This window comes from Lolium rigidum, chromosome 4, assembly GCF_022539505.1.
Source record: "Lolium rigidum isolate FL_2022 chromosome 4, APGP_CSIRO_Lrig_0.1, whole genome shotgun sequence".
NCBI lineage: Eukaryota > Viridiplantae > Streptophyta > Magnoliopsida > Poales > Poaceae > Lolium > Lolium rigidum.
The window spans coordinates 197400545-197427086 of record NC_061511.1 but is presented as its reverse complement, the minus strand read 5'-3'; the positions used below and the strand labels follow the sequence as shown (position 1 = coordinate 197427086).

Sequence of the window (26542 nt, the reverse complement as noted above, 5' to 3'; positions counted from 1 at the left end):
GCAATTATTTCTCTCGTACTTTACATACTCGTACTTTATTCAACTGTTACATCAAAACCCCCGAATACTTGTCCGTGAGCATTTACGATGAATCCTTCATCGAAACTGCTTGTCAACACCTTCTGCTCGTCGTTGGGATCGACATTCTTACTTATCGAAGATACTACGATACACCCCCTATACTTGTGGGTCATAAGTGTTACTTTCTAACACTCTCTTGTTGGATAATAAACACCATTCATTGTGTAGGGCTACGAGAGCACCCTCAAGCCGGAGTAAACAAGCTCCACAACGTCATAAAGGAAACACACACGATGCACACACTGTCACCATCACACGGTGGAGAATTAATCCGGAGTTCATATTAAAGTAACCTCTAGAGTGCATAGTAATAGTTAACTTCATAATCTACAAGAGATCACAATCATAACCTACGCCAAGTACTACATGATGCACACACTGTCAACATTACATCATGAAGGAGGAATAGACTACTTTAATAACATCACTAGAGTAGCACATAGTAATAGTGATACAAAGCTCATGATCACATAAAGATCACATGGGAGAGAGAGATGAACCGCATAGCTACCGTAAAGCCCTCAGCCTCGGGGGAGAACTACTCTCTCCTCATCATGGGAGACAGCAACGGCGATGAAGATGGCGGTGGTGTCGATGGAGATGACTCCGGGGGCAATTCCCCGTCCCAGCGGCGTGCCGGAACAGAGATTCTGTCCCTCGAACTTGACTTCGCGATGGCGACGGCTGCGTAACTTTTCTCGTATCGTGGCTTATCTCTTTAGGGTTTTCGCGACGGAGAGACTTTATAGGCGGAAGGGCAACCTCGGAGGGGTCCTGGGGGACCCACACCATAGGGGGGCGCCCCCTTGGCCGCGCCGCCATGTGGGGTGGGGCCCCTTGGCTCCCCTCGGTCCCTCTTCGGTGCTCCGGAACCTTCCGTGGAAAATAGGAAGTATGGCTTTTATTTCGTCTAATTCCGAGAATATTTCCCGTGTAAGATTTCCGGAACCAAAAACAGCAGAAAACAGAGACCGACACTTCGGCATCTCGTTAATAGGTTAGTTCCGGAAAATGCATCAAAACGATATAAAGTGTGAACAAAACATGTAGGTATTGTCATAAAACTAGCATGGAACATCAGAAATTATAGATACGTTTGAGACGTATCACTAGCTAGTAACAAAGTTATACCTTTGATGATCAAACACCTCACCGCAACTACGTTATACATTTGATGATCAAAACGATCATGTCAGTGCAATGGAGATGTTGATGTAGTCAATGAAGCCCTTTGACTCCCACAACTACGTTATACCTCCCAGTCGTGGTAGTGTTCCTAGTTCTGGCACGATTGAGGGTGCCGGCGTAGCAACACTACGACGGTCGTGTAGACCAGCACACTCAAGCATGGTGCTTTTGTTTCGCCTGTCTTCTCTAAATGTCTCTATCGTATCTTGGCTTTTGAACATGTTGGTAATGTTTCTCTCACTCTTCTATGAATATAATGTCATCGCGCCCCAACTCTATTGGTGGATATTTTGTTGTCGCCTTCGCAAAACTAAGGTTATCATTTGGTGTTGCCAGATTTCTAGTAGAGGAATGCAATGAATTACTTGCCCTCAACTAGTAGCTATAGTGGCAAAAGATAGACCACGATGCTATATTTTGTCCAAATATCAACTAGAAAGAAAAGATTTATGCGGCGTATCAAGCTTCTTGTTTGCTTGAATCAGTATAAGAATACCCATCTGAAAAGAGAAAAATAAAGCTGCAAAACACAAAACTCAGTGACAGATGAGCCCACAAAGTATCTGTATTGGAGTATTTGTGTGGCGCCACCGTCGCTTCCAGTTTTCGCGGCACCTTTGCTTCCCGTTAAAGCCAGTCTCCCTCCCCGCACCCAATGACACGCGGACCCCACCGACGAGTCAAACCAAGCTAATGCCTCTCTCGTCCTGCTCCGCGCCTCGCCGCGCGCGCTCAGATGCTCCCCACTTCGCACGGCCACCGCCGCCCTCCTCTACCGCGCCGGCGCGGAGCTCCGTCCCGCCGCAGCGTACGCGGCGTCTCCGCCAGTCGTACCACTTCGCCCCGCCGCGCGGGATGCCTCCTCGTGGTCCTCGTCGCCTTCTGCGTCCTCGCCGGCGCCGTGCTCCGCCGCGCCTCGTCCTCCAGCGCTCGCTCCCACCACCCTATAGACGAATACGATCGCCGGACCGCCGGTCCGAGAATCACGATCTTCTCGGCCCCGCTCGCGGCGCCGGACGGCTCGCCCGCGCGGCAGGAGCTGGCGGTGCGATCGTGGCTGGCGCTCCCGGGAGACATAAGCGTCGTGCTCCTCGGCTCCCACCCTTCGGCGATCTCCCTCGCCACACGGCTCGGACGCCGGGTCACCGTCGAGCCCGCCGTCGATTCCTCGTACGCACTCGCAAACACCGATACCTGACTGACAGTTTCAGTCCGCTATACGTGCTGCTCGAATTGATCGGCATTTCCATCTTGTGTGTGTGCTCTCTCAGGTTCACGGGGACGCCATTCTTCCACTCCATGGTAGCAAGGGCGCAATCTTCTGACTCTGACATTTGCGTCCTTGTCGACGCCGACGTCGTTCTGCTGCCTGAAACTGTCACCTTACTGACAAAATTCAGCAGAATTGACCGTGATTGGCTTCTCGTTTCAATGTCACGCAACACTTCCAGTTTGAACGAGGTACCCGTACCTTTTCTTCCATCTACGGCAATCTTTTTTTACATGCATATATAATTCCCAAATTGTTCCATTTGCTGATGATACATCATGTTCATGAATTCCATAACTTGCAGGAGATTCCGGCCGGCAAATGGGCGGCAGATAGCGGCGACAGGGGGCTCATCATGGCGTGGAACAATCCGAGGAATCCGTTACTTGGAAGCGTTCTGCCTTCTTTTCTTTATGGAAGAGGAGCACACAGCTGGTGGATGGCTCATGAGGTTCTATCATCTGAAATGAGACTCGTCTTTGATGCAAGCAATCTAGTTCTTGGGTTATACCCAGAAGAGTTCAGCACAAAGCGCGGTTCTAGAAACAGTGGTAGATTACTTGATGGATCATGGGAGTACCGTGCCAACCGCCATCTCGCTGCGGTTTACGGGTCGTATTGTTACCCCTCGCTACGAAGACATCATTCTCCCATGCTGTATGAAGTGGTAAAGCATTCTGAAGATTACATGTTGAGAAAAGTTGAAGAGCCAACCTTCTCAAATTTTATCAAAATAGGTAAAGAACACATTGTCCATGCAGAGGGTGACAGCCTACGGAAGAAAGAAAACATTTGCTTGCCTGGCCATCTACTGAACTATTCTTCAGAAAATCCAGAGGCAGCTGGTGTCCCATATTCATTAGGAATGCTCCTACAGTTTGTAGCTGATCAGAATAGGTCTATTGTTCTTGGCGTGGCTGGGGCAAGTTACAGGGACATGCTTATGAGTTGGGTGTGCCGTTTGCGCCATCTTGGAGTCACAAATTTCGTAGTATGTGCTCTAGACCAAGAGACATATGAATTCTCCATTTTGCAGGTAATCACACACTTGAATTCATATTATTAATATTTTTCTTTCATCTGTCTGTATATAACTTTTAATTTGCAAACTGCCAATCCATGCTCAAGTTTTAATCCCTAATTCTAGGGTTTGCCAGTTTTCAGAGATACATTGCCACCAAAGAATGTCAGCTTCGATAATTGCCACTTTGGAACCCAGTGTTTTAAGCGAGTGACGAAAGTGAAATCGCGGATTGTTCTGAAGATTTTAAGGATGGGATACAATGTGCTGTTAAGTGATGTCGATATCTATTGGTTTCATAATCCACTGCAGTTCCTGCATTCTCTTGGACCTGCAACATTTGCAGCACAAACAGATGAATACAATGAGACGGGTGAGCTTAATTATGATTACAATTTTGTTGCTAATGTTTCTCAAGGGGTGGTGGATAGATCTTCTTACTTAGCTCATTTGTTATCTTTTAATCCTTGTTGATCTTTGTTGACAGGACCAATAAACCTGCCACGCCGACTAAACTCAGGTTTCTACTACGCCCGGTCAGACCATGCCACCATCACCGCAATGGAGATGGTAGTGAAACACGCGACCAAATCGAACTCGTCGGAGCAGCCAAGCTTCTATGACATCCTATGTGGAAAGGAGGGTGTGAACCGCCTCGGCGACGACAGATGCCTCGAACGCAGCACAAACCTCACCATCATGTTCCTGAACCGGGACCTGTTCCCGAACGGAGCTTACAGGGGACTCTGGGAGAGGCGTGACGTGCGCTCAGCTTGCAAGGAGCTCGGGTGCTTTGTCATCCACAATAACTGGGTGAATGGGAGGAAGAAGAAGCTCCTGCGCCAGATGGCGTCTGGGCTGTGGGACTATGATCCTAGCTCGAGGATGTGCTTGCACAGCTGGTTGATGCAGGTAGCATCAGAGTGATGGAGAAGTTTCATGTCTGACGACATTGACAGTTAGTACCTGACACTTCAGAATTGAAAAGTAGCTTCTTGCCATGCTAATTTTGAAGATGATGTTCAAAGATTGCATGTTTTGTTTATTTCTTTTGACACGATGGGTGATTTCTTGCCGATATATAATGTCATGCACAGAAAACAAACAGAAGACCATTGTTCAGAGTTCAGACATGAGTCACGAAACATTATCTGTAATTGCAAACTAAGAAGTTCACTCTGAACCAAGTTTGCTATGTTGAATAGCATGCTTAGTTACACGATTGTGGAGACAGCCTATATGTTTCCAAGCGTTGAGAAGGAAAAGAAAGAAAAACTCATTTATCTTGGCGGTTCAAACACTCTTGATTCATCTGTGGTTGCTAAGTTTCCAAAACATGCATTCACCTCACACATTACAAACACTAAAACGGGGCAATAATTTTGCAGGCTTGCAGCTCTTCAGTAATGAAATAAACTAGCAGGAGCAGAGAAGTGAAAATTCATGCTGTATTTCTGCCAGCAAGATAAAACACATGCACATTAGGGTTGTGTACATGAAAGATCACATTCTAGAACCTATAATAATAAGGTAATAAATGTAGCATTGTCTTCAGACCAAAGTGAACGGTACAGAGGTCTGGGCACCGAAGAAAGACTGCTCTCACTTCATCTTCGCTTCTGTAAACAGAACATGCTTGTTTACACGTGGATCGTACTTCCTGAACTCAAGCTTCTCTGTGATGCGTCGAGGATTCTTGCGCTTCACGTAGAAAAATCCAGTTCCGGCTGCTGAAACGAGCCTGATAAAAATTGATGCACGCTTTGCCTTACCCATTTAACGATTTTGAACGTGCTGCAGAATAACCTGAAAATGGGACAAACATAAAAAAGATCAGGGGAGTAAAATCCAGGATTAGAAGACATTAAGATCAGACACGAGAAGCATAAAGAAAATAGCAAAGCAAGAGAAATCACTGTGACAGATCTGGAGACTACAAAACTTGATACATAAGAAATGCTCCAAAGAAGGTTCACATTGGTGATATGTGTTCGCATATATCACTTCCTAGCTACCTTGTTTTATAAGCTATTGTAAATCACATTCAAATTCAAATTCTCTCCAGCACACTACATCATAACCTATACCGAACATAAGTATGCTTACAGTGGTCAATTGATGGTCATATGTACCAAATTAACAATTACTGGTACAAAGAACGCTAACATGAAACACCTTTAGGAAACTCAGATTATCCAGCATTAGCATTTCTGGGATCCAGCAAAAGAATACCATCATGCATTTAGGCAAGAAGGCTAGGAAATTCAAGTTCTATCCAGCACACTACATTGCAAGTTTGCAACCTATACCGAATAGAAGCATGCTTACAGTGGTCAACTGATGGTCATGTCTACCAAATTAACAATTACTGGTACAAAGAACACTAAGATAAACACCTTCAGTAAACTCAGATTATCCAGCATTAGCATTTCTGGGATTTAGCAAAAGAATACCATCATGCATTTAGACTACAAGGATAGGCGAAACAAGAGCAGTGGGCAGCTAGTAGCTTTATGAATGATAAGAAGATCTGGAGCAAGCTGAATCCCAATATTGGAGCATGAAGTTAGTCAATTACTTAAAGATGTATTATGCACAGAAGGAACACAGATGAACAAACAGTTGCTACTTGTGTTATCAATGAATAAAAATAATCCATGTTACCCTGATAGTTCCATTAGCTGCCCTGTATTCTAATGGCATTAAACGCATCAAGGAAACCTCAATTCAAACTAGCCATCTACTCTGCGACCATTACCTACATCAACAACAATCAAACACTCAGAATTTCACAGCTAAGCTAAATGGAATCGCCCCCTTCCCCGCAAGGATATCCCTTGGTCAGCGACATATGTAGCCGAAGACGGCGCAGCAGGTGGTGCTACGGTTGCAGGTGACGACGGCGAGGTAGGGCGGCGTGTGAGGGGTTAAAGATGAGGAGAGGCGGCGGAAGAGGGGTGGGTTGGGTGAGCCCTAAGCCTCTAACGGGATCTCTAGTTACAATGAAAAGACAATCAACAATCCAAAGCAGAATCAACAGATCGAGTCAGGATGCAGCCTACCCAGAAAACTCACCGTGGGAAAGCCGCCGCCGCCGCCGAGATCACGAGCGCAGGGGACGGGGATGTGAATGGGGGAGAAGAGCGTACCTGTGCGGCTGGGAAGTGGGGCCCGGGAAGAGACTAGGGTAATGAGATTGTAACGAGATTCGTGCAACGGCTGATGGGTGCGCACATATTAGCTGCAGTACAGAAATGATCTTATTTCAGTGAAAATGGCAAGCATGTTAAGCAAAAAAAGCTGTAATGCTTATTTCAAAAAAAAAAAAAAAACTGTAATGCTCAGCGTCACAATCTCATCCTAGACTAAACTCGGTTTTTTCGTTAAAAAAAAAACAGTTCTATTCTCAGTTCTCGTTCGAACCGAGGCAATGTTCATGTTCTGTTCCAAGTTACAACAGGGGCCTAGAACTTCTCTTGGTCATGCCCCCGCCAAAAAGGATGAATGTGAAATAACGCCAGAATCTCAGAACACCGCAAGAATGGCACTAGCAGTCTAGCACAGTGATAATCTACTGTACATCATTTTCACAGTTGCATACAGCCTGCATGGATCAATCTCAGAAAACTCAAACTCAAACTTTACAAACACGACGAACGAGAAACACGGTGGCTCTGGAGGGAGAAAAAGTTACAGAGGAGAAGAAAACTTCACAAGAAACCGTCTTTTTATACGGGGAACTCACAAGAAATCTGTGAGTAAATCCTATCTGGTAAAACTCAGCTGCCTCCCAGAGACCCAGGACCTATTTCACAGGCTTCTCCCTTGCAGGCAACAATTTGCTGCAGACGTCCAACTATGTACAAACAGAATGGAGTAGCTGGCAATCATCGCTCTGATGACAATGCTGCCGTTGTTAACAGCATATGTTCAACTGAGCTACTTCATCATCCCTTTGGTCTTCTGATGTTAGCTTAAAACATCTCTTGCCGTCTCAAGACTTTCTCTTCGTCAGAGGCCCTCCCATCCTCAACATGATCCAGTAATTCTCCGGTTAATCTTGTCGTCAAGGAAGGAGACAATGGTGCATAAATACCTAGTTAATAACAAAACAACAGAATATTATAGCACTGATGCTTTTTGCGTTTTCGCGAAAATATTATAGCACTGATTCAGGAGAACCTGAATATCTGATAACAGGTAAGAGTCAGGGTTGCATACTTTTTGACTGTGGGATTCTTTCATAATCCTTTGTCACATGCAACAAAATGGTACCAGACAATACCACGATCAAGCCGCATATTTCGGAAGTGATGCTTCCAAGGCTTTGACCAGACCAGTCCTGCACCCATCATTAAAATAAAATAATAATCGGTTAAACTCCTGTGTTTTTTTAACAAGAACTCATGTTAGTGGTGCTTCGCAAAGTATGGCCGTTTGCTTAAGCATATCCTAAATTGTTGTAGGATATAGCTACCAAGTAAGCTGAAAATTACGGTAAGTTATAGTAACAGTAGCTTAGGATACTTGAGTTGAGGTGTGGAACAGATACAGAGGCAAAAAAAAAAAAAAAACAAGTTTCTCAGAGGGGTCCCAACAACATATAACAACGATTACCGAATAAGAAATTTTCACACCGTTTGTGAGATGGTTGGCGTGGATATGTATGTGATAAGAACAAAACAAGATTTTACCTTAAACATTATGATGCTTGCGAGTATTGTCAGTGTAGTAAACATTACGTAATAAATTGGTGATACAATTGCCGTGTTAAATGTGTCAAGTGCCTGCAAAAAGGGAACAATTACTCAGTTGGAGGCTGCCAATACACTTGCAATCATTTTGTAAGCTTATGCATTTTAGTGCATTGTTCTGGGTATTTGTTCAGTAATATAGAACTTCAGACTCAGGGGTGAAACGGGAGATTTGTCTAAAGCAGATATTCTTAAAATGTACAACAGGAGTGACAAGACAGAAGGAAAAGTGTAAATTGATGCTAGTATGGAATGCTTAAGAAATCTAAACAGGTTCCTACATCGCATTAACAATATATCCATACAAAATTAGTATAATCCTATGATTCTCCTATCCATGTATCTATGGTTGCTGAGAAAAGTGATCAAGTGCAACTACGTACAAAACAATGACTCAAATAGAATATGACGCTCCCTAGTCCTTATCATAATAAACAATAAATACATTGGGATAACCAATGCTGAAGAGCAACAACACCTTGAAGTTATCATGTGGAGAAGCTAAAATATGTGAAGTTATCGTGTGGAGAAGCTAAAATATGTAGATGGCATAAATGAAAATCCTACAAGTAGATTTGTCTTGCAATGTACTTACAATCATAATATGGCCAAAACAAGTTAGTGGTCAATTTTCTTTTAGAGACAACCTTGATGTTTAAAACAAGTTCTGGAGTACCGACGGAGGTACTAACTAATCAATCTTCAGAAAGTTATTACTTGATGGCATTTTTAGCCTATAGATGAACACAGACTTGTCGCATCAGTACCCTAAGAATAAAAATTATAGTTTTGGATTGCTTAACATATATGATGAACACATACAAACCTTGTTCAGGTAATTCATCTGTGTTAGCACACAAGTAGACACAACAAGCACAAAGAACCATGTCTCTGGATATACTAACTGATTTGTGCCTTCAAAAGTCAGTTTTAAGGATGTGCCAAGAGCTTTAACACTCATAACCTGACCAAGAAGAAAATGTTAGAACCTTCCCTGCTAAGGCTATAACTTAATAATTACATTAGAAAACACCCAAATCAGCAACTAGTGTTAGAAGCGACATTACCGAAAGGGAACCCATTAAAGAGCAAATGGCGGTGTAGATCAACACGTTCGACTGCCCCCAGAGAGGGGAGAAATGGAACATTAGCACAGAGACCATCACTATAACCAAAGCAACATATAGCAAGAAAGCTGCATATGGACATGAACAAAACCTTGGTTATCAGATTGCACTTGTCACAATCAAGAGTTGGACTACAATGACACCCAAGATAATTTCACAAGTCTCACATGGTTGGGTCGCCAACTTCCATATCTCCTTGACCGACGCGATCTCTTGTTCTTGCGGCGCATGGATGACGATCACCATCGACCCGGTGATGCACATCACGCAGCCGAGAACCCCGAGCGCCTGCAGTCTCTCCTTCAGGATGAAATGGGCCAGCACTGCACTGGACAACGAAGACAGCAGAAACACAGGTCTTCAACATCACATCCCAAAATACAGTCTTGCGGCAAATTAGAGTCAAAGGTTGGTGTATGCGCACACCTAACAATTATGCTCAATGCTCCAAGAGGAGTGACCAGCACAGCGGGCGCGAAGGCGTACGCCACGAAATTCGCTATCTCTCCCACAATCACTGGAAAGGGAGAATTTTTCGTTGGCGCGGATTCATTGAAAACAGAGAATTGAGCTCCCTTTGATTTAATGGAAATTGAGCTCCATTTGGTGTAGTGGGAATTGCAGAGAGGAAGCTTACTGGTGATCATGCCAACCCACCATAGGGGCTCCAGGAGGTAGGAGTGGCCACCAACCCCTGCACACGAAGCGAAACAAGGAAGAAAGAGAGGTCATTCTTTTGAGGATTATAAACTCTGAAGAAAAGAAAAGAAATGGCGTGACGATAGGAAGCGCGGGAGGACTGACGGACCTGCGCCGATGCCGGAGGCGGCGGCGGCGCGGCGGAGGCCCTTCTTCTTGATGATGAAGCTGCCCCCGATGAAGCCGCTGGAGATGAGCGCCAGCACTATCCCCCTCACGTTGTCCGCCGACAGCGCCTGCTCCCCTCCCACTCCCGCCATCAGATTCCGGCACGGCTTGCCGGATCGGAGGACTCCAACGCGATCCTTCCCGTGCGCCGCCGTCCACCTCGCCTTGGTTGGTCCGTACGTACACACTCCTGTCGCCGGAGACGCCTGTTCTTGGATGGGTCCGCGTAGGATTTTTGTTTGTTCCCGGCGGAAGAGAGGCAGGAGCTGATTGGCCAGAGTACAGCGTGATGGAGGGAGGCGACGCCACGGAGGACTACACTTGTCTTCTTCTCTACAAAACGAAACAAAACACGCTGATTCGTAACCTGAAAAACCACGTTGATTATCTGATTTCGCAAGCACAGCTCACAGGTGAGACAGAGACAGCCGTGATGATTTGGCATTTTCTTTCAAGACCCTAGCTCTTCAATGTAGTCCGGATTTAGATATAGTCTGATATGGATATGATAATTTCGGCCCTCGAATCCATTATAAAGAATCAATATCTGATTTCAAGAAATCTGAAAGATAAAAAAATCCAGTTCTTAACCGACACCCGAGGTACTAAGATATTATGTTATATGTCAAATACTAATACCTCTAGTCCAAATTAGTTGTCGCATGTTCGATGAATCTAGATAGATTTAGCCAACATTTTGTCTAAAACCACGATAACTGATTTGGATTTTTTTGCGAATTATTTGTATTAGCAGAGGAAGTAGCATATGTATATGGAGTGTCCTCACATTAGTTACGACTATTCAACAGTTTTAAATCGAATAAGTCCGATTTTCGATCAAAAAGTTTAAGCTAATCCATCGAGTTCGTCTGCTAAAGAACAACTCATTTAGATAGTTATTATATTGCCTATGGAGTATAACTTTGTTAGATCGTTGGCTATTGAAGCATGTGTGGATGGTAGTATTTGCATTATTGCATCATATGGACGTATTTTGTTCATGTGGTCACCCGTTTCCTATATTTATTCATCATGTGGTGTTACCGGTATTTATTTTGTGAGTGTTTTGCTAAACTCGTTATATCAATTACTTTTGGTGGTATGGTTTTCTGATTTAATTATGTTGCATTTATTCGGTTAATTTTATTTCTGCCCTCGAGTATGCTTTGTTTCCATTCCAAACCCGCAATATGCTACATCCATATTTGAATCCGCAACCAATTATTATCTGCTCCACTCCGAATCCAACAACAAATATATTTAGTGGATATGGTAACAAAAAAAATCCAATACGATATTATTACATCCTAAGCAAAACCTCTACGCCCTTGCTCGCGCGCCTCTCCTCAAACCCAACATCTCATTCTCCAACATTAGGAACCTACTTGCTGTCAATCGCCTCCCCAACCAGGAGAATGTGCTATTGTGCATTGTCGTTGTTAGAAACCCGCGACATTGTGTCATTGATCATCCTTCTTCTCCATGTCTGATTGTACAGTGGTAGAGTTTAGGGTTTGGAGGAAGCGGAGGGAAGAGGGAGACAAAAGATGGAGAAGAGGAGGCAGGAAGGCAAGAAAGGGTTGAAAGTTTGAACAACCAAGACACTGGCTTAAAGGATGGTCAAAGAGAGGTGTCAAACAAGAGGCCATGGCGCTGGGTGCATGCATGAGGCTGCACGGACGTGCTGTCGCTGGGTGACAATCTACTGGCTGGCAGGAAGGTAACAATTTGCTGGATTTGAAGTTTTGAAAATTCCAACATGGATACAAATTCCAGATAAATAATGTCGGTTTTGCTAGTTCTCTTACAACAAACGGTAGGCCAACAACAAAAATGAAAGGCAAGAAACAAAAAAAAATTAGACAGAATTCAACCATAACACGTCATACAATTGTGATAACAAAAGAATAACAAAATATGTCGCTTCATTCATCAACCAAGATATATGGTTCAAACAACTGCCTGTAAATAACGGAATGGACTAGCATTCTACAATCATAGTCAAGTCTCATCAGACAAGGGCCATAATTAAACCATAACATGGCATACAATTGGGATAGCAAAGGAATACCAAAACATGCCGCTTCATTTGTCAACCAGGATATATGGTCCAAACAACTGCCTGTAAATAACAGAATGGACTAGCATTCTACAATCATATTTGCTAGGCAAGCAGCAGACTACCAAGGATGTCAATCAGCTGAACAAAGGCTAAAATGGGTCACGGCAACAGCAAAATCTGGGCGCCTGGCATGGAGCACTCAAATGATCCGAATGGCTCCATCAAACTGTGATTCTTCTACTCGGCCAGCTGCTCCTCGTGTACATCATTGCCGTAGCATGTCTCGTAGTTGAAGCACCTGCTGCCGTTGTTCCGGAGGCAGCATATTGATCTGTTCTGGCGACATGCTCAAGACTTGCTGTACTAGCATCTTTTCCATGTCAGCTGTCAACTGTTCAAACAGAAGTGTTATGTGAACGGTTCATTTTGGGGGAAAAAGACTAAAACATAGCACACACGAATAAGTGTTCTAAGATGCAGTTACAGACACTTACAGGTGCTTCTGGGCGACCCGTCTGGGCGGTACCAATCCCCTGGGCCATCTGTCCAGGTAGACCTGGGAATTGTCCAGGGAAATGGGAGGCAGCTGACGATGCTTCTTGGTTGCCACGTCCCCATGGAGCTGATCTATCGACTTGCATACTTTGAGAATTGTAGTGTGAGTTAACATGTGAATTGGCCTGTCCCTGCTGAAAAAAAAAACTACAGGAGTTATATGCAGTGGATTTAATTGTTGTGTTTACAATAAACACATATTGGACAGAAGATGGCACTCTTACAATCTGCATACGACAACAAAGCTATCCAAGAAGTGGCGTGTGGTATGAGAATCTAGCATACAACAATAAGCTATCCAAGAAGTGGTGTGTGGTTTGCTTAGATCATGTCCTAGGTTTTACAAAATGTTGAAAGTTAGCAATAGGTTGGTAATCCATAAGTCTCTGATTTGCTGCAAGATACTAGCTCATGTCACTGATGTCAATATAATGAAACATTTTCTCGAAAACTTCACAAAACTCAAGAAAAAAACTACTGATGAATGAAGCTGACTTGGTAAGATTTTTCTCTTCAATCTTCAAAAGAAAATATGGAATGACAGGTTTTAAGGAAAATTCTGTAAGACATAATGTTGAAGATATGCTTAATATGGCATTGCTCCAATATTATACATGAGCCACCAATTTTAGTAAGGTCTTAACAAGAATGACTAGGAGATCCAGGTCCTTGCTAAGAAAATAAGACGCCATAAACATGCTATATTTGACACTTCCATTCTCTGACTTGTCCAAGAAATAACCTGACCAAAAGTATCAAATATTGAAAAGGAGAGCAGTACGACATATTTCTCAAGCATTTCATATGACAGCCATTCTTAAAGAACTGCTATTGCATATTGCCATATTGTTATAGAAAACTGCAAAATGTGTACTCAAATTATGATATAGCAGTAAAGAATTTGCAGCGCTAACCTATGAAAAATTAGTAGCTGCATGTGCACTGATTTTTTCAGAAAATGATAAATGCTAATAAGAAATTCAGATTAAGGAAAAGTTGTAGAACCTAGCCAAAGCTAAACATGTAGATGACAGTGCTAACTGTTATGTTAGGCCACGACATGTAAACAGTAATAGTTTATTGGATTTAAGATAATATAAGTAATTTACATGTTACTTCATTCAACGGAAGAAAAATGCTGATCATGTCATTTGATGCAGATAGTCAACAGCAATAAACACTACTACATCAAGATAGCAAAAGGTTAGTTAACAGTTATTCACTGGTGCATGGTTCTTCGAAGCCTAAAACTCCTGAGATGGTAGCATATAAAGAGCACTTCGTCAATGCAGTTCCTACATCCTACATCACTTTGCAAAGAAAAATGCAGCACAAATGCAGAAACAATTGGGATTATGCTTGAATTTTCTTTATGCAGGGCAAGGGATACAGGTCAACTGTACTACAGCTGAAGCAATTAATCATATCTTCCAGATGACAAGAAAAACACACCTGGTATAGCTGTGGCGGTGGCTGGTTAGGCAACGGTGGTGGCTGGTTTGTTAATTGTTGTTGACCTGTATAATAAGAATTTTGTGGATTCCCACCTGGCTGGAAAAAAATAAATCAAGATACCATTGTTAATTGTACAGCGTACTTTTTAGTTATCATGATCATGCAGATTAAGTGTAGAACCTTACATGATACATTGGTTGTTGCAGCATGTGCTGACCAAATGAATTAGGTACTTGCTGATGCATCTGATGTGTATAGGCCTGCATGGAAGGTGGCCTAGGCAACTGGGGCAACGGTGGCTGTAGTTGCTGGTTAAACATTCCAGGATTTTGCAGAGGTTGTTGCGGCTGACTATGAACGATCGGCATATGGGAAGGCACATTTGAATACTGTGGAGGAGCATGAGGAGGCATGGTAACATTTGGATGGTGAGATGACTGGGGTGCTGATGCAGAAATCATATGATTGATAGGGTATCCTTTTGCTTGTGCTGGGTTTGCTGGCATAGGAGGAAGGTCCAAAGATGTTGTCAGATTTGAAGTCCCAGGTGGAAAAGGGCCAGAAGGTTGCAAATTCTTGTGATTGGTAGGTAACTGGGTTTGGGACATGTTAACATGATCTTTCACTGTAGCTTTAACGGGTGCAGGAGGAGTTATCTGAGCAACTGTTGGTTGTGCCATGTCTGAAGGTTTTTCCTGTGGAAGAGTAAGAACGCAATTGATGACAAAATAGTTCAATTTCATTATTAACAATCCAAATATTAAATGTGAAGAGAAGTCCAAGATCTTATGTTACATACAGCTTTAGGTGTTTTCACCATTCCGAGAACTACTTGGGCCTGTATGAAAAGAAATGTAAGAAACCTTATCCCAACAAACACATATAACCAATCATATATTGCTCGCAGCACAATCCAATTGAAACTTGGAAGCAGTAAATTAAATTCACATATGTAGGCAGCCAAAGAATCCTATATTTTTTTTTTTTGAATTAAGGGTTTCCCCCGATTTCATTAGAGAAATCATCAGTAACACAAAGAATCCTATATTAACAGGAAGATAGCAGGGAAGTTTTGCAGGGACAACAAGAACAGAAACATAAAACATGCATATATTATAATGTTTACAAACAATTGAACAAACCAATAGGAAACAGTGGTAGTAGAACAACTAGTGGGTTCAGTTTTAGTCTTTTAGAGAAGTTGGCTAAAACAAGCACATATGTGAAGACGCGATTTGCAGCAATACGACCAACATTAACACGCCACACACCAAGTCTTATGACTAGTTTTTTCATCTGACTCGTGTAAATAGCAACCGAGAAAGATTTTGCCACATAAATGTTATCTCAATTCCACCCTGTGCAGACCTCATCCAGGCTTCAACCTGGGGGAGCCAGCACTACAAGAGCCCCGCTTAATCTGTTTAGCTATTACCATTTGTAGTAAACATGAAGTTCTATTTCAATCTTGCATACAAAGACCAAATTTTGTACCAGAAAACCTCTCCAGAACCCCCGCACAAACCCTAGAACTCACCCGGAAAAGCGCGCGGGTGACTTCTGGGTTCTCGACGAGCATTCGGCGCGCCCTCTCCTGGTCGTGCTCGATCATGGCCTGCGGGAAGAGGTAAAACGGTGAGAACATGGAGAGAAAACCAGCAGGGGAGGAATCGACCGTGTAGGGTTTGGGGATTGGGGGAAGCGCACCTTCGTCTGGGACATCAGGTCGTACATATCGGGGCGGGTCAAGCCGGAGATGTGGGCCGCCAGGGCTTCGCCCGCCTGCTGATTCGCCGTCATAGCGTCCGACGGAGCAGGGGAGTGGCCGGAGCCCACGCGGCGGCGATGTGGGCGGAGACCGGAGAGCTATGGGTGCTGCGAGTTTGAAGCGTCTGTCAGTGACTCGGTGTCCCGTGTCCGGTCGATTTGTGGTTGCAAAAGTTTTAGGAGAAAAAGGCCAAGCTTGGATTGAGAAATAAAATAGTAGTACTGCTACTTTTTTAATCGACAAATAAAATACATACCCTCTACCCTCTCTATAAAAGATGTCAAGAATTTATCTAGATTCGAATATATCTATATACTTAGTATTAGATCAACGATTCTACATTGAATTGTCTATTTTTTACTCATCATGCATACATTACATCCATGCTTTTAACAAAATAAAATTATGTTAAAATAAAATTATTTTTCAAATATTTTCAAACTAGTTTTTCCAATCAAAGGAAAAATAAATAATGCTTTTGAAAACCCTAACATAATTTCTAACCCTAGGCCCCTTTTCTTTCATGGCCTGCTCCCTCTCTAATTTGGCGGCCCAAGATTCCCAGCCCAGCACAACACCACAGCCTCTCCTTCCGGCCCAGCCTGGTACCCCTTCGCCCTCTCTCCCCTCCTATTTTCTTTTCCTCCTTATGTCGTCTTCCTCCATGGAGAGAGAGAGAGAGAGAGAGCATGCAAAGGGCGTGACGATGGTTCTCACCTCCAACCACCACACCCACGCCTCTCTCCTCCAATTTTCCCATCCCTTAAATTCGATCCGAGCCCTGGAAACCCTAGACCACTTCCCTTCCACGCACCGCCATCTCTCCCGCTCCCCTTCTTCTTTCTATGTGAACACCATTGGACGCAACCACCGCAGAAGTTCCGCCTCGGCGATGCTACCGACCACCTCACTCCCCGTCGTTGAGCTATGGAGAACCGCCTCGTCGCACTGGTCCTCCTCGTGCAAGGAATCTAAGCGGGAGGCCCTCAATCAAGTGGAAGCTCGCCGTTTCTTCTCCATCCCTGGCGGGAAAACTCGTCGTTTTCTGCGCCGTCCTTCCTCCTCTGACCTCACTGACCCCAACGAGCACAACCGTTCTAGTCTCGCTTAGTACATGTTGGAGTTTGTTTCTTGGTACTTACGCTGTGCTTTTCTCCCCCTTTTGTCGGCAACCGCTGGCCCAATTCTTTTGGACAAGTTTGAGATCGATGACGTTAGCAAGGATATCCTTCCGGCTTGGCCTGCTCAGGGTTATGGATGCCATCGTTTATCTTCGGGACTCTTAGTCCAATTTTATATCTTGTCCGTACTCGGACGCTTTATTTTCTTTATTTGTGACTTGGATCTTTGTATTGTATGTTTGTATTCTTGACTCGTTGGAGTCATTGTTGTAATATATATGTTTCTTGTGGGCTCTATTATAAACATATTGTAATGTAACTACTGGTGACCGATTCCACCGGCATCGCGTGCATGTTTTGACGTGCACGAGGTGTTGGTGGGCATCTCCTAGTCGTTACCGTGTGGATCTCGACGAGATCGTTGGAATCCTCATGGTACCGGCCTTGGGGCATCACAAAGAGAGCGTGTGCGTGATGGTTGGAGGTGAGGACCATCGCCACACCCTTTGCATGCTCTCTTTCCATGGAGGAGGACGACAGAAGGAGGAAAAGAAAAGAGGAGGGGAGGGATACCGTAGGGGTACCGGGCTGGGCCGGAGGGAGAGACTACGGGGCCGTGCTGGGCTGTGGATCTTGAGCCGCCATAATAGAGAGGGAGCATGCCATGAAAGAAAAGGGGCCTAGGGTTTGAATAGGTTAGGGTTTTCCAAAAAAAAAATCCTTGGATTACAAAAACTAGATTGAGAACATTTGAATTTTTTATTTATTTGAACATAATTATATTTTGCAAAAGCATGGATATGATGTATGCATGATGACGACGCCAGAACGACGCGGAAAAATAAGAAATTGAGAAAATATATTCCTAGGGTTTTTCTGGGTCGTTACACCTCTGCAGCGTGGGTGGGCCCTGAACTCTGCAACACCGTCACCCGCAGTACTAGGAGCGGCACCGACTGCCCCTTGTCGTCGCCATCATCGAGCACCCGCGTGAGAGATTTGGAAGATTTGAGATGGCGACAACAAAATGGCAACGAGGCGATGACATGTTAGGCTAGAGAGGAACGGCGGAGCATGGGTGCCGAAGGAACCACAACGGAGGTGGGTGTGATAGGAACCATGGCGGAGCTAGGTGCCAGAGAAATCTACACCCTGTCCAGTGAGGAAGAAGGGGAAGAGGAAGGGAAAATGAGCGATAAGAGTGAGGAGAACCCAGAAAAAAGAGACAAGGAGATAAGGTGGGATATTTTTTTCTCACTGCATTTAGGACAGGTGTCACATAAAGGAGCAGGAGGAGCGAGCATAAAATCGTCTAGTGGTATAGGGATTTTTTGATTCATATGGTAGGAAAATCATAGGATTGAGATGTCATGCATACTTAAATCCTATGGTAAGATGGAGTGTGTTTGATTGTAGCGAAGGATTCCTATGGGAACATAGAGTGTGTTTTCTATAGGGTTTACACTACAAAATTTCTATTGGATTAGTTTTCATAGGATATGTTTCTATGAATCAAACAACTGATGTAGGAAATTTTCCTATAGAATTCAAATCCTACACAAATCCTATGAACCAAAGGGGCCCTAATTATTTTTTCTAGGGATTTCTATTTTCGTGCCCCTGGCTCCTTAGTTGTGCTCAGTTTTCCCCAGCCCCTTAATTTTTCCTCAGTTTCCCCAAGACCTTGTCTGAAACCCGCAGAAGGAGCTCGGACGGAAGGAATCCCATTTAGTTGACGTTGGTTGGTGCTGGCAAGTGGGGCCGCTGTTGGTGCCCCGCAGTGGACACGTCTTCACTTATCCAGATCATCGTGGGACCCACAACTTGTCCACGTTAGTGCGTCGAACCCACAGCTTACCCAGGTGACCGTTGCAAAATGGGAGCCCGAGCCAGCCCCGCGCCCGTGCACGTGCCATTGCTTCCCCTTTCTTTCCCCGCGCCCCATTGTTCTTCTTCTCCGCCAGCGGCAGCCCTTCTCCGGCAGGCGGGTGATGTCTAGTTTCTCTTCGACCTCCCGTTCTTCATGGCCGCAGTATGGACCCGTGCCTTTGACAAGATGCCCTGATCGCCCACGCCGAGAGCCTCCGAAGCGGTCGATCCGTAAGACGGACGAGAACGGCAACCGTGGACGTGAGTTCCTTGCATGCGAGAGCTTGCCATATAGAGAGGGGGATAAGGTTAGATCTCGCTCCAATTTCTCTGTTTTCTCTCGATTTTCTTGCTATTCCCTCGAATTTGGGATTTAGGGTTCCCGTTGTTGTTTTCAGATCCTGAAGAAATGCAGGCATTTTGAGTGGATCGATGTGTACATTCAGAGGCTTCAATTACAGGAATCAATTGGCGCTATTGGGGAGCGCAATTTGGGAGGGGGGGGACTTGCTGTAGAGAATGCGATGGAGAGAGGAGCCGTTCCGATTATGCCTAATGATCCCAATGCAGGACTGGTGGAAGTGAAGGGAGAACTGAAGAAAATGAACAAGCATTTAAGGCAGCTGATCGAGTTGAAGAAGCAAGCTAATCTGATGGCTGGTTGTTTTTTCTGTTGTATAATTGCGATCGGATTCTTATCATTGCTCACCAGGCGCTAGAAGTTGTTACAAGGGATACCTTGTTACAAATTCATTATTCAGTTACATGTACTTGTAGTTGTTTTCATAGTTAGTGTGTGCATTCACCGAAATTACCAACTATATTGGAATGCTAAATAAAGTTGATAATTGTTAGAGGGGTGACAAATAATCTAGGGCTCCCAATAATCTATTCACCGAAATCCGCAAATATGTATGCCTCATGTTTATACCAAAATTATACCACTTTTGGGCCGTTTCAAATTACCAAAACTATATGCCAAAACTATATCCCCTAAAAGAAAAAGAAAAGCGAAAGATAGTTGATAATTGTTAGAGGGGTGACAATAATGCATTCACCGAAATCCGCAAATATGTATGCCTCATGTTTATACCAAAATTATACCACTTTTGGGCCGTTTCAAATTACCGAAACTATATGCCAAAACTATATCCCCTAAAAGAAAAAGGAAAGCGAAAGATAGTTGATAATTGTTAGAGGGGTGACAATAATGCATTCACCGAAATCCGCAAATATGTATGCCTCATGTTTATACCGAAATTATACCACTTTTGGGCCGTTTCAAATTACCGAAACTATATGCCAAAACTATATCCCCTAAAAGAAAAAGGAAAGTGAAAGATAGTTGATAATTGTTAGAGGGGTGACAATAATGCATTCACCGAAATCCGCAAATATGTATGCCTCATGTTTATACCAAAATTATACCACTTTTGGGCCGTTTCAAATTACTAAAACTATATGCCAAAACTATATCCCCTAAAAGAAAAAGGAAAGCGAAAGATAGTTGATAATTGTTAGAGGGGTGACAATAATGCATCCACCGACGGAGAGAGAGAGGGGTGGCCACGAAGAGAGAGAGAGGGGTGGCCACGAAGAGACGGGGAGAGGTATACTGCCCGTTAGATCGGTTGATCAACGGTTCGTGGAGTCGATCCGTGTGACAACGGCTCAACCAATCAGGATAAGTTTGGGCTTCTGAGAGCATTTGTGACAGAACTTGAGGGCAAAACTGAGTAGTACTAACAATCCAAGGGCACCTAAATAGTAAATAGACTAAGAGATTCAAACAAAAAGAATTACAAAATGAAAAATGCGTGTTTTGTACAATATAATTCATATTGGGCTACATCAAATTATTTGCAATTCAAATATACATGAGTGTGACAATTATGGCATCATTTAGACAAACTATGTTTTTGGGGAAGATGTTTTGCAAAGGGGTTTGAGTGGAAAACCATGCATCTTCATAGCTACACTAGTGATTCTGAGAAGTGGCAATTTGTGGTAAAACTTGATTTATATATGTTTGTTAAGGTTGCGTAGGAAGACTCCATGAGTAGGTGCCACTATGTTTTTATTTTTTTGAATTTTTTTGCGCATGAAATGACTCAATTAGATATGTTAATCTCATTTGTTGACTCTCTGTTGACTAGCTACTTGAGGGTAAAACTGAGTATATTGCACTTGTCAGTCTAAGTACTCGAGGGGAAAAGTGAGTACAGATAAAATTTCTGTATAAGGCCCGAGGTTATAACTGAGTACACCAAACGTCCCAGGGTTAGACTCGTGTCGCGGTGCACGCTGCAGCCGTGCATAGCGGACGCGTGTTGCGGTACACGCCACCTTCGTCTTTATAGAGCCCTTTTTCTCTCCCTCGACGCACGTTCTCACTGCAACCGCCTCTCCTGTCCCATCATCTTCTCCACAACCGAAGAAAAAACCCCGAAGAAAACCGCCGGCGATGGAGAAGAATGAGATGCCCATTGTCGGCGTATCAGCCGCCGGTGCATCGGCCGCTGCCCCCGTCCAGGCCCCTGTCGCTGCTTCCAACGTAGCAGCCGGCGCATCAGCCGCCGGCGCATCGGCCGCCGCCACCGTCAAGGCCCCCGTCGCTTGGGACCCGTACGAACCAGCGCCGTACGTCGCGCCGGAGAACCCCTACGACACCAGCATCGTCGACGACGAGCCGGAGGTAACCCTTTGCTCCCTTGTTCTTATCCCATTTCAATCCTTTTGTGTTAGATCTAGCGTTATTAGGGTTCGTCTGTTCCTAGTTCAATCCATTTGTGTTAGATCTAGCGTTATTAGGGTGCGTCTGTTCCTAGTTCAATCCTTTTGTGTTAGATCTTGCGTTATTAGTGCTTGTGATTTGCTTTTGTTTAAGATTTTGTGTCGATGATGATGAATATTTGGGCACAAATTGATTCAGGGTTTGGTCAGTAAACAATTGGTGTGTACAAATTTGTTGTGCATGATCTTTGGTTTACTGACTCAAATCCTGGATATAAGTGTGTCCAATGTAACCGAGGCTACCTCTTTTTTCGAGCCCATATTATCATGCATGATCTTTGTTCACTCTCTGTTCCATCATCGTTGCAATTGACTCCGTGTTTTTTGCACGATCTTTGGTGCTACGTGACAGTGCAGAGCAGCGACGTCGACAGCGACGACGAGTCCTTCCACACCAAGACTCGTCACGTCCTCGGGAGGCTGCAGTCCGGCCATTACGATGGCCCCTTTGCTCGAGGCATTTACAAGTGCCCCTTCTGCAACAGGAAGCTCCGCGCCACCGACTTCAACCGCCCGGTGAACCATGCTGAATCCATTGGCGGATGCGGCGCTAGAGTTGGAACGACGGTGAACGTGCATGCGTTCATGGCCAAACACAAAGCACTTGGGATTCACTCGCGCAACCTCCGAGCGAGTCACGAGCGCAACTCGGAGGCGTTGAACATGCCTACCGCACTCTCTCGTATGTGACTGCTCTATCTGTAGAGCAGCTTAAATTCATGTAAAATGTAGCTTATGTTGTAGGATTCTATCAGTACTACTGTTGGATCTGTCGTGAATATATCTATGCTATGTTGGCTGCTGTATGCAGCTTATCCTATGTTTTTTCTGCATTTGTGCCCTAGATTTCCTAACTGATTGGGTAAAAACGAAGGCATAAAGAAATGAATGTCGTTAAAAAACAGAAGGAGAAGCTGCTCTAGATTTGCTACCAATTTGGGCTATCAAATATGAATGAGATCGAGCGAGAGAGAGGAAAAATGTACATTGAAAACTGCTAATATGGGCGAAAGAGACAGAAACCACTCGTGCCCACGTCCCGGACCCACACGGCTCCACACGCTACGGCCCCACACGCTACGGCCACACACGCTACGGCCACACAAATATGGTCTCGTCCTGTCCCACGCGGTTCCTTCCTACCAGCCCCACACGACGCGGCCCCACAAACGACACGACCCCACTCGTCAGCACGGAACGGTCAACTTAACGGAATCCTGCCGTCCGAGCTGCTTCTGCAGTTCTACGGGTTTCAGACAACGTCTTGGGAAAAACTGAGGAAAAACTAAGGAGCCGGGGAAAACTGAGCACAACTAAGGACCCGAGGGCACAAAAATAGAAATCCCTTTTTTCTATGGGACCATTTGCATTCTATTTCCTATGATTTTTTTAAATTTTCTTATGCCCTAGAAATATAATTATCTCTTTTCATACCTGTTAATCGTTTTAGGGTAACATGCGAATTATATTAACATAGAAGAATGATTATAAAAGACACTTATTAAACCTGCAATTACAGTTCCATTCTTCTTGGGAATTGATGAAGGTTCAAGAAATTTAAAACTTATCAAGTTTTAGCATGAGGGTAGGGATTTAGATATTGATGCTCATTCGGTTGTGGATGCAAGAAATGCGATCTTGAAACCTTTCGGTCGCCTTGTGTGGTTGACAGGGCCACCAGAGTATGTACTACTCCTTGCGTTCCATAATTCTTGTTCCTGATTTAGATGTATCTGTGTATGAAGATATGTCCCAACTCGTGACAAGAATTATAAAACTGAGAAAGTACCTTTGATTATCCCCTTCAAATAAAATCTTTATTTTTTAAAAAAAATGGCAAAATCTCTTTTTATATAGTTTTGGGAAGATGATTCCCCAGTTTCTTGCTGAGTAGACGATGTAACTATTTTCTGAAGTTTATAAAGCTCGCAGTAGAATCATATTTTTCTTTCAAATAAACTTGAGATGGATTTCAAACTTGCCGGCATTGCAGGAAGCAAGCAACGTACTGAAGCACGTATTATCGTTCTCCTACTCGCATGGATGGATCAAAGACCTCCCTTCTCCAAGAAACCATGCACCCCCCATTGTTTTCTTGACTCCGGTAGGTGATTTTCTAATTCATCTTTGTACAACACACAGCCCAGCTGCCCAAGCAATAGGACGACTTTTCTATTTCCTTGTTCAAAAAGGTACAAAGTCCCAAACCACGAGTGCTCAAGCGGTAACCGCTAGGCGGTTTCGTGTCCCGGGATTCGCTTATAAATTGATCCCCCATTGTTCATCAGTACACCAAATCAAATCGCGAATCAAATCCTAATCCGGCACACTCCATTCCCATCCCATTTTCCGAATCTCATCGGCAGCAGCATCCAAGATGCACAAGGCCTCGTCGCTGTCGGAGCTGGGCTTCAACGCCGGCACGGCCTCGTCGGGCTTCTTCCGCCCCGTGGCCGACGACACCCCGCCCACCCCGACCGCCGCGCACCGCCGCCTCACCAAGGTCTCCGTCATCGGCGCCGGCAACGTGGGCATGGCCATCGCGCAGACCATCCTCACCCAGAACCTGGCGGACGAGATCGCGCTCGTCGACGCGCTCCCCGACAAGCTCCGCGGGGAGGCGCTCGACCTGCAGCACGCCGCCGCCTTCCTCCCGCGCGTGCGCATCGTGTCCGACACCGACGCCGCCGTCACCAGGAACTCCGACCTCGTCGTCATCACGGCCGGGGCCAGGCAGATCCCCGGCGAGACCAGGCTCAACCTGCTGCAGCGGAACGTCGCGCTCTACCGCAAGATCGTGCCGCCCGTCGCCGAGCACTCCCCCGAGGCGCTGCTGCTCGTCGTCTCCAACCCCGTCGACGTGCTCACCTACGTCGCCTGGAAGCTGTCCGGCTTCCCGGCCAGCCGCGTCATTGGGTCCGGGACCAACCTCGATTCCTCCAGGTTCAGGTTCCTCATCGCCGAGCACCTAGATGTCAACGCGCAGGACGTCCAGGTATCCTACTTCTAACTCGCTGAATGCCTGAATCCATCTACCAATCCGTGAATGCCATGATCCATTCGTTCTTGATCGCCGATTCGCCGGAGTAGTGGAGAGTGGAGTAAGTATGGGCGTATGGCTGGTAGCGCCTTGGGACCATGTCCCTGTCGTTGACTGGTCTCCACATCCGACAGGGGGTGTCACTGTCCAGTGTAGAAGTTCTTCACTAATTGTTTTTTCCGAAAATCCAGAGTTGTTAATTTGTTTGATTGGTGGACTGATACCTACTTTGTTCATATGATTAAAAATGAGGTGGCTGCTAATTTTTGAATTGTGAGTAAAAGATTTAGTAAATACGACGTTGGTTCATTATCGGGTAATGCTGAACTTACAAAATTTACTGAATACACATGAGGACTAGAGGAGAGTTGACTTGAGATAAGCATATGTTTACAGTGTTTGGGGATTTGGCACCCGTTTGCTAACACATCAATAGAGTAATATGGAAGTTAATTCCAAAATGACCCGTAGATAACTTAGTCAACAGCATTGCATGATTATAGTTGGAGATGGTAGCAACTGAAAATTTGATGTTACTTCAAGGAAGATAAAGAAATGTTCGATGCGCTCGGTAGTTCATATTTTTCTAGTATTCCTTCCAGATGTATGTCAGTAAATACTATTCCATGTGGTACAGGAGGAACGCAAATGGCATGTGGCATTCCAGTTCACTGCTGTTTTGGACATTCCTAACTATAGTATTTGCTGCTTCCTGGATTTGATTGCCAAATGATGCTAGCTAATTTACTTAAGCATTGACTAGTTCGTTTTAGTGTGGCGATGCCCATGAGGGTACCAGCAAGATTAATATTTCAACTAATTCATCCTATGTGCACTTGCATATCGAAATATATTATGTACTAGATTACCTGTATGGTATACAACATAATTCACATTGATAGTGATGGAGCCCTCCCTTTCAAATTGAGGTCCTTTTATAATGTATATATACTTATTAATCAACTCTTCAAATCAACATTATGTCAAATGGATTGTAAAAAAGAACGATTTCTATAATGGGTTTGGATCATTGACTAACCAAGCAAGCTAATGTGCTGCAGGCTTACATGGTGGGGGAACATGGTGACAGCTCGGTGGCGATCTGGTCGAGCATCAGTGTAGGTGGTATGCCGGCTTTCAAGTCCCTGCGTGACAGCCACCTTAACTTCGACGAGGAGGCGCTTGAAGGCATCCGCCGTGCCGTGGTGGGCGGCGCCTACGAGGTGATTGGCCTCAAGGGCTACACCTCCTGGGCCATTGGCTACTCCGTTGCCAGCCTCGCTGCGTCCCTGCTCCGCGACCAGCGCCGTGTGCACCCGGTCTCCGTCCTCGCCTCTGGCTTCCACGGCATCTCCGACGGTCATGATGTGTTCCTCAGCCTGCCCGCCCGCCTTGGCCGTGCCGGCATCCTCGGCGTCGCCGAGATGGACCTCACCGAGGCTGAGGCCGCACAGCTCCGGCGCTCTGCCAAGACGCTCTGGGAGAACTGCCAGCTCCTCGGCCTCTGACTCATCAGAGGAACCCCAGTTGATCTACGGTTGTAATATATCTTCTAGCATTTCAACACGAAT

At 44.8% G+C, this 26542-nt stretch overlaps 5 protein-coding genes across 7 annotated transcripts; 2 read left to right on the top strand and 3 right to left on the bottom strand.

Moving 5' to 3' along the window:
• Positions 1 to 2547: 2547 nt before the first annotated feature.
• On the top strand, positions 2548 to 4487 carry LOC124648011 (beta-arabinofuranosyltransferase RAY1). The gene is made up of 4 exons (XM_047187843.1): positions 2548 to 2730; positions 2844 to 3575; positions 3687 to 3933; positions 4048 to 4487. Exons 1-4 carry the CDS (start codon positions 2569 to 2571, stop codon positions 4485 to 4487), a joined length of 1581 nt encoding a protein of 526 aa, XP_047043799.1. The 5' UTR covers positions 2548 to 2568.
• Positions 4488 to 4992: 505 nt separating this feature from the next.
• LOC124649219 (50S ribosomal protein L33-like) lies at positions 4993 to 6687 on the bottom strand. 2 transcript variants are annotated; one of them, XM_047188874.1, is made up of 2 exons: positions 6636 to 6687; positions 4993 to 5366 (listed from the first exon to the last, which is right to left on the bottom strand). In XM_047188874.1, exon 2 carries the CDS (start codon positions 5334 to 5336, stop codon positions 5163 to 5165), a length of 174 nt encoding a protein of 57 aa, XP_047044830.1. In that variant the 5' UTR covers positions 5337 to 5366; positions 6636 to 6687; the 3' UTR covers positions 4993 to 5162. The 2 variants fall into 2 exon arrangements, with proteins under 2 accessions (XP_047044830.1, XP_047044831.1); XM_047188875.1 differs by having other exon boundaries at positions 6623 to 6643.
• Positions 6688 to 7152: 465 nt separating this feature from the next.
• Positions 7153 to 10528, bottom strand: LOC124706819 (probable magnesium transporter NIPA6). Its single transcript, XM_047238488.1, has 9 exons — positions 10250 to 10528; positions 10079 to 10135; positions 9868 to 9958; positions 9609 to 9769; positions 9382 to 9509; positions 9141 to 9278; positions 8255 to 8347; positions 7782 to 7902; positions 7153 to 7656 (listed from the first exon to the last, which is right to left on the bottom strand). The coding sequence occupies exons 1-9, from the start codon at positions 10398 to 10400 to the stop codon at positions 7535 to 7537; spliced, it is 1062 nt and encodes a 353-aa protein (XP_047094444.1). The 5' UTR covers positions 10401 to 10528; the 3' UTR covers positions 7153 to 7534.
• A 1806-nt stretch (positions 10529 to 12334) lies between these two features.
• LOC124706818 (trithorax group protein osa) lies at positions 12335 to 16221 on the bottom strand. Of its 2 annotated transcripts, none has more exons than XM_047238486.1 (7): positions 16088 to 16221; positions 15918 to 15995; positions 15180 to 15218; positions 14566 to 15075; positions 14378 to 14476; positions 12865 to 13059; positions 12335 to 12761 (listed from the first exon to the last, which is right to left on the bottom strand). In XM_047238486.1, the coding sequence occupies exons 1-7, from the start codon at positions 16178 to 16180 to the stop codon at positions 12636 to 12638; spliced, it is 1140 nt and encodes a 379-aa protein (XP_047094442.1). In that variant the 5' UTR covers positions 16181 to 16221; the 3' UTR covers positions 12335 to 12635. The 2 variants fall into 2 exon arrangements, with proteins under 2 accessions (XP_047094442.1, XP_047094443.1); XM_047238487.1 differs by having other exon boundaries at positions 12865 to 13056.
• A 7964-nt stretch (positions 16222 to 24185) lies between these two features.
• LOC124649004 (L-lactate dehydrogenase A) lies at positions 24186 to 26542 on the top strand. The gene is made up of 2 exons (XM_047188689.1): positions 24186 to 24926; positions 26033 to 26542. Exons 1-2 carry the CDS (start codon positions 24309 to 24311, stop codon positions 26477 to 26479), a joined length of 1065 nt encoding a protein of 354 aa, XP_047044645.1. The 5' UTR covers positions 24186 to 24308; the 3' UTR covers positions 26480 to 26542.